This window comes from Trichoderma camerunense, assembly GCF_050948025.1.
Source record: "Trichoderma camerunense strain CBS 138272 chromosome Unknown V8C40scaffold_37, whole genome shotgun sequence".
NCBI classification, from domain to species: domain Eukaryota; kingdom Fungi; phylum Ascomycota; class Sordariomycetes; order Hypocreales; family Hypocreaceae; genus Trichoderma; species Trichoderma camerunense.
In genome coordinates this window covers 97,546-104,592 of record NW_028145333.1, presented here as the reverse complement: position 1 = coordinate 104,592, position 7,047 = coordinate 97,546, and the positions used below count along the sequence as shown (strand labels likewise).

At 50.4% G+C, this 7,047-nt stretch overlaps 1 protein-coding gene across 1 annotated transcript; it reads right to left on the bottom strand.

Annotated features, from left to right (window-relative positions):
• Positions 1-792: 792 nt before the first annotated feature.
• V8C40DRAFT_259591 (bifunctional urea carboxylase/allophanate hydrolase) lies at positions 793-7,039 on the bottom strand. Its single transcript, XM_083219006.1, has one exon. It carries the CDS (start codon positions 6,608-6,610, stop codon positions 1,118-1,120), a length of 5,493 nt encoding a protein of 1,830 aa, XP_083067026.1. The 5' UTR covers positions 6,611-7,039; the 3' UTR covers positions 793-1,117.
• Between the last annotated feature and the right edge of the window lie 8 nt (positions 7,040-7,047).

Sequence of the window (7,047 nt, the reverse complement as noted above, 5' to 3'; positions counted from 1 at the left end):
TATAAAAGACTTTAGTTAACTTTACTAATAATATTAGTAGTAAGGAGGATTTTTATAACTTACTATTATTATTAACTTTACTTAGGCTAAAAATATTACCTAAATTAATATATAAGAAGATTATAAAAATACTAAAGGAAGAAAAAAATAAAAAAAGAATTTTATAAAAAATAATTAAATATAGTTACTAATTTCTTAAAGAATATAATTCTAAATAAATAGTAAATAAAATAATATTAAATATAGTTTATTTCCCTTATAAATAGAAGTATATTAATTTTTCGGGCGTTTTAGGGATTTCCGGCCTAACTGTGAGGGTAGCTTACAGTTGGTCTCTTGCAAAGTGGAACCAACGGGTAGTTAAGATCACATCAAGCTGCTGTCTTAGAACTACTAATCGCAAAGCCGTGTAGCTATCGTATGCATTAAGCCCAGCTTACTATTCGAACTGATAAGTGGTAAGATATTATGCAGGTTTTAAGAGGAACTCCTTTGAGACTTTATAATGGAAAGATAAAAATTTTAAGTAATTGGAAACATAAGAAGAGAACGGAGGAAGTGCTTGAACAACATTGAACCTACTTAGCCACTCAAGCGTTCGCATAGGAACTTACCCTATACTTAGACCAGTTTTTCCATGGCTTTGATGGCTGTTATCTGTCCTTGACAAGTCTGTTTTTTATGACAAGTTGAATGACCATATGCAGTGTTAAACACTGGATACTGGATTTGAATAAACCTTTGTGTCAAGAGCATTTCACAGAGAAGCTGCAAACAAAGCCAATAGGCTATAAGTACTCTATAATTGATTTCATATTTGTGTCATTGTACGACTCATGGTTCACTATAGAAAAGAGTATTAATTCAAACTTGAAGTAACACCATAGATAATTACAAAACTGTTATATTAAAGACTGTCAAGGGATCTATGCATACCATAGCGAACAGGGTATAAAGATATAATAGGTTTAGCAAGATCTTCAGTCTGTGAAACTGGACTACCTCATGGCAAAGAGGCCGCGGCCCATGAAAAGCTGTACCAAGAAGTTGTACTGGTTGGAACGTTTACGTGTAGTCAGGTGTGCAAATAAGCTGTCATCGCTTAACTTCGGGTAGCTTAATTTATAACTACTAACACATTTCCAGCGTCGACATTATCGCCGGCTTCGACCAGCACAGCACTGCACACTCCATCAAGGGGGCTCCTGACGACAACCTCCATCTTGCACGACTCAATACTTACCAGTGGATGACCCTTGGTAATCTTCTGTCCGGGCTGCACATGCACTTCAAAACAACGTCCCGGTATCGCTGACGGTACCTGTGTGCCATAGGCACTCCCATTGTCACCCTTGGAGGATCCTTTTACTGTGCGGGATTTGGGAATGTATGGCTTTGACAAATCTTCGAAGAAGGGCGCATTGAGCATCGATGTTCTTTGCTGCGCCCGGTGTTGCGTGATGAGCTGCTTATCATCAGCCAATAGAGATTTGTACCATGCAAGATCCAGTTCGCCCTCGACAATTTGGATCAACTTATCCGCTGGTTGGCTGTCCAGCTCTTCTTCTGTCACCGGGTAAAAGGTTATGCGATCGAACTGGCGGAACAGCCAGGGTGGCTGATTACCAGTGGACGGCAGAGTCTCCGGTGATGCCCATATCTCTTTTGTCCTTCCAACAAGCTGGTATCCGCCTGGCGAGTCAGTCGCATAAATGCAGAGGTATTGCCCACCAATGCCTACTGCTCCACGCGGTGTGAAAGAGCGTGAGGGGTTATACTTGGTTCCAAACAATCTGTGACGGGGATCGAGTGGCACTGCGCAAGGAGAGCCAAGGAAGACATCACCGAGGCCCACCACGAGGAAAGTTGCGCTGTGCAAGAGCACCGATATATCCTCAATACCATTCAGCTCCTGCAAAAACTCAATGTTGCTTGGGAGCCAAGGAGCTTCGCCACGGATTGTAGAAGCATAGCGCTCTACAGCAGCCCGGCAGACAGTATCATCAAAGGCGAGAGGTAGTCGGACTGTTCTTGAGGGGATGCTGCGTCTTAATTGACATGTCGCTAGGTGAGCAAAGAGCCGGTCGATCAACGTAGCAGCCGGTAGCCCATGATCATAAATGACGTGAATAGTACCCACGCCCGGAGTAAGTTCTTGGACACCAGGAACAGGCTGTTCACGGTGGCGCTCGCAGAATGCAAAGATCTCAAAGCTTCTCGCAAGATCAAAGTCGGAGGTGCCATCGATCTCTATGAGCAGTGCGTTATCTCCAGCCTGGCGGCAAACATAGTCGTGGCCATTGTGCGTCGTATTTCCGAGAACGACCTCCAGGCCGTCGAGATGGGGGGTGTCGACTGTTGCTTCAATCCCGAGGTCGTATGGCAGCCTGATCTGTGATATTGCACGCTGAAATTCGCTGTCCAGCTTTAGTGCTGCTTGAGAAGAGATGGGCTCGAAAGATACGGAATCTCCTGGCCGCAGCTGCCCCATCTTCCACTGATCTGCAGAGATGATTACGCTGAAAACGACAAAGCCTCCAAGGCTCGGCCCATCGCATCCGAGAATTACAGCTTCGTCACCCGTAAAGCTCACACTTCCAATGGAATAAGGACTGTCGTGGATATTGGACGGATGAAGCCCTGCCTCGCCTCCCGAATCGCGCGCCCATTCCGGCTTGGGCCCCGAAAGCCGGATGCCGAGACGGTTGCTGTTGTGGTGTACCTTCCATGTACTGGAAAATAGTTTTACGAGGCCATCATGGGTGAAATAGTCAGGCGCTCCGTGTGGTCCGGGGAGTACACGAATCCTCCAGCTCCTACCGTCAACCTGCTTTGGCATTGATATTACAGGACAGGACAGTAATCTGATTGTCTTGGTTTGGGAAGTGCCTATGGGCACAATGTCTCGTGGACGAAGCGAACGACCCTTATAGCCTCCCATTTTGGCCAGCTCAAAGGTTGATCTGCTACCCATAACGGATGGAACTTGGATACCACCACCAATGGCAATGTAGACATGGTAGCCGGCTGTGATAGCACCCACGTGCACTGTTTGTCCGGCTTGAATGCGCAAAGTCGTGCTCAGAGGGGCGGGCTTTTCATTGATGAGCAAGAGTGTTTCACCGCCGGTGACGGCAATCACTGCATCACGATGGAATCTCAGACGAGGTCCGTGTAGCGTACACTCAAGCCCTGCAGCATCGTCCTCGTTGCCCACAAGTCGGTTGGCGAGGCGAAAAGAAAGACTATCAGCTGGGCCGCTGGGTGGGATTCCAACGCTCCAGTAACCAGATCTGCCAGGATAGTCTTGTACGGACACACTTCCATCGCACTCAATCACCTCAAAAGTGGAAGAAATGAACTGAAATGAGTCCAGCGACTTGGTATGAAAGTTTCCCGAAGAGAATAATTCCGATGCCACAATATGCCGCAGATAGTCGAGATTTGTCTGGACGCCCTCAACAACCGTGTTATTCAAGCCGTCTGCAAGTCGCTCTAGAGCCTCGCGACGGTCCGATCCCACGGCAATGAGCTTGGCAATCATACTGTCGTAGAGCGTCGTGACGTGAGTGCCCTCATCAATCCAGGTATCCACGCGTAGGGATTCGGGCCAATTCAGTTTGCTCATCGTCCCAGCACATGGACGGAACTGCTCCAGAGGGCTCTCAGCGTACAATCGCACTTCAATGGACGCCCCTGTTGTTGGGAGATGGTTGACTGGGCTGCTGAAGAGTTCAACCTCTTGACCGGCAGCAACTTGCAGCATGCATTCTACAAGGTCTAAGCCCGTCACCAGCTCGGTTACTGGATGCTCAACCTGCAAGCGAGTATTGACTTCAAGAAAGTAGAACTCGTCCTTGTTCACGTCGTAGATGAACTCAATCGTGCCAACATTCCGGTACCTTAGGTGAGCAGCCAGCCTCACAGCAGCAGCCCTCATGGCCGCACGCTGTCTTTCCGGTACCATTATCGCGGGGCTTTCCTCAACAATCTTCTGGTGTCGTCGTTGAAGTGTGCAGTCTCTTTCGCCAGCTGTGACGACAGCTCCTCTGCCGTCTCCGATGACTTGGATCTCAATATGACGCGCTAGTTCAACGAAGCGTTCGATGAAGACGGCCCCGTCGCCGAAATTAGCAACTGCCTGGCGCTGGACTCCTTCAAAGGCGTCCCTCAACTCAGTTTCGTTTGCGCAACGCCTCAAACCTATGCCACCGCCACCAGCCGTGCTCTTGAGCATCAGTGGGTAGCCCACGTTCTGCGCTTCGGTCAGGGCATCGTCCAGTGATGTCAACGTGCCCTTGGAACCAGGAACCACAGGAACACCGGATTCAATTGCAAGGGCGCGTGCGCGATGCTTTAGGCCAAGGTCGACCATTTGTGCTGGAGTAGGACCAACCCAGGTGATACCGGCTTCCTCAACGGCGGTGGCGAAATCAGCATTCTCAGCTAGAAACCCATAGCCCGGGATGATCGCGTCCACTCCTGAAGACTTTGCAATGGTAAGAATCTGGCTGATTGAGAGGTAGGTCTCGGCCACGGATTGACCCTTGAGCTCGTAGGCCAGATCCGCAAGGTGAACATGAAGGGAGTCGGCGTCGACGCTCGAGTACACGGCCACTGCCTTGAGGCCCAGCCGATGCAGCGTTTTTATAATCCGTACGGCAATTTCTCCGCGATTGGCTATCAAGACTGTGGACACTGAGCCAAGTGAGGCTGGCTCTGACTGATTCAGATGACTGATGTAGGACCGCCAACCCGCAAAATGCGTAATGTCGACCGCTCCCTCAAGGCCGTACGGCTCACAAACAAAGCCAGAGACCCAAGAGTGATCTCTAAGCTCTATTTTTCCGAAGGAAAGTGGTGAAGGAATGGTGTTGGCAAAGCTAGCGTAAGCTGTCTCGGGCAATTTCCATACCTCGACAACAATCTCTGCCCCGGCTTGTGCATCCTGCAGGCGCTGCAGACCTGGCCGAGCCGGGCCGCTTTTACTCTGAAGAGCGAATAAACGATAACGATTCGACGTCCTCGTCTTACGGCTGAGAACGGCACCACGCGAGACAAGATCTTTGTTCAGAGGCATACCCGAGAGATGAGCGCCGACTACGGCGACACTGATGCTCTTCTCTGACATCTTCTCCGAAGCGTGTGCTTCTTGGGGTTTCGAAAGTGCCGGCTCGAGACAGAGCGCAGACACAGCTCCAAGTGTCCTTGTCTGGCCAGCTAACCATGCCCGAGCCCATCTCAACAGGTGCGGCTCCTGCCAGTTATTTGCAATTAATGTGATCCCAAACGGCAGCCCATCGTGTCGAAATCCCGCAGGTACCGACAAGGCGGACCAATCTAGAAAGTTGACAAAGTTGGTATAAGTGCCCAGTCGCGAATTCTCCTCTACAGGGCTGAGCGCGATCTGTTCGAAGGTTGGGAATGTGGGTGATGTGGGCACAAGGAGGCCATCGTATGCGGCAAATGCCAGCTCGATCTGGCGCGTCAAGTCTTGCCTCTTGTATTCGCCCTCGAAAGCGTCCGTGGCAGAAAAGCTCTCCGCTTGCTTGATGATCTTGTGCACCACGGGATCCATCTGATCTGGTTCTATGTTTTGGATAAAGGTTCGAATGGCTTGGTAACGCTCCGCGACCCATGGGCCGAAGTAAAGCAGTGACGCGAGCTCGAAAAGCAATGTGAAGTCGACAGGTTGTAGTACCCATCCAAGTGATCTAGCCCTGTCGAGGGCAGCTTCATACGAAGGAGAATGGTCATCGCGGTCGAACCAAGGTGGATTAGCACAAATAGCCAGAACGGGCTGCAGCCTTGCATTCGCCTTGTGTCCGAATCCAGAGTCTGAAGTATGCGTGGTGTGCAACGGCCGGATCCTTGAGTAAGAGTCCTGCGCATCGTAACCCTCTGCGACAGACAACACCGTCTCGGCGTCATCTGCAGTGAGCGCGAAGATGGACACGCAGTCTAGTGTCCGACAAGCCGGCACCACTCCTCTTGCGCTCAGAGCGCCGCGCGTGGGTTTCAGGCCGACGATGTTATTCAAGCCGGCGGGAACACGACCGGAGCCCGCCGTGTCGGTTCCTAGAGAGAATGGGACAGCTCCCCGAGCGACCACAACGGCACTGCCCGAACTGGATCCACCGCTTACCCTCGTAGGGTCGAAACTGTTGGGAACCGCTCCGAACGGTGACCGAGTTCCGACGAGGCCTGTAGCGAACTGATCGAGGTTGGTCTTGCCAATGAGGATGGCACCAGCTGCCTTTAGCCTGGCAACGACAGAAGCGTCTTCAGTGGCAGGGGTGGTGCCAAATGCCGGGCAAGCCGCCGTGGTTGTGAAGCCTGCTGCATCTATGTTGTCTTTTGCGGCAAAGGGGACGCCGTATAAGGGGAGGGAAGTTGGCTGTTTGTGGGAGGCATGTAAGTGATCCCACTGCTCTTTGAGTTGCTCGTCTGTGCAAATACTGATCCAGGCACGTGTTGCCGCATTAGAGCTGCGCTCTCTCTGAACTAGTGAGTTGAGTCTTTGTAAACCGTCACCCGATGCCTGGACTGCCCTCCATTCGTGAATGAGGAGGGGGGATTGACCCTCGCGCGATCGGCTTATTCGGGTCATGTTTTTTTTTTTTTCACGCCAATTATACCGGTATTGCCCTCTCTATTAAGGAAATGTCGATACAAAGAAATGTCTTTATGAGATCCGGATTGACGAGGAAAAGATATTGGAAGATACACCCTGTTCTAAGGCTGGACAAGGCAGAATGAAGACTGGTAGCAGCGAGGTCGCTTGGGTGGAAAGGCCCTGCTTATAATAATAGACAAATCACCACTAGGTGCAAATTGTCTCAAGAATTCGAGGAGCCGAGCGCCCCATCAAGGAATGCCATTGCAGCTCCCTCATGATGGGCCGAGTAAGTGGGCGATAATGATGACCGCGCCGGCCAGGCGATATCAAAGTTGAAGAGAGTGAGTGGCAGGGAGAAAACGACGAGTGAGTACATCCAAGTGCATATATGGAATACAGACTTTTGATGTAAGTGCCTCCCGCCGCCG

Excerpts from the sequence above, each read along its gene's own strand:
- V8C40DRAFT_259591 (XM_083219006.1), bottom strand. The coding sequence starts at position 6,610 with ATGACCCGAATAAGCCGATCGCGCGAGGGTCAATCCCCCCTCCTCATT.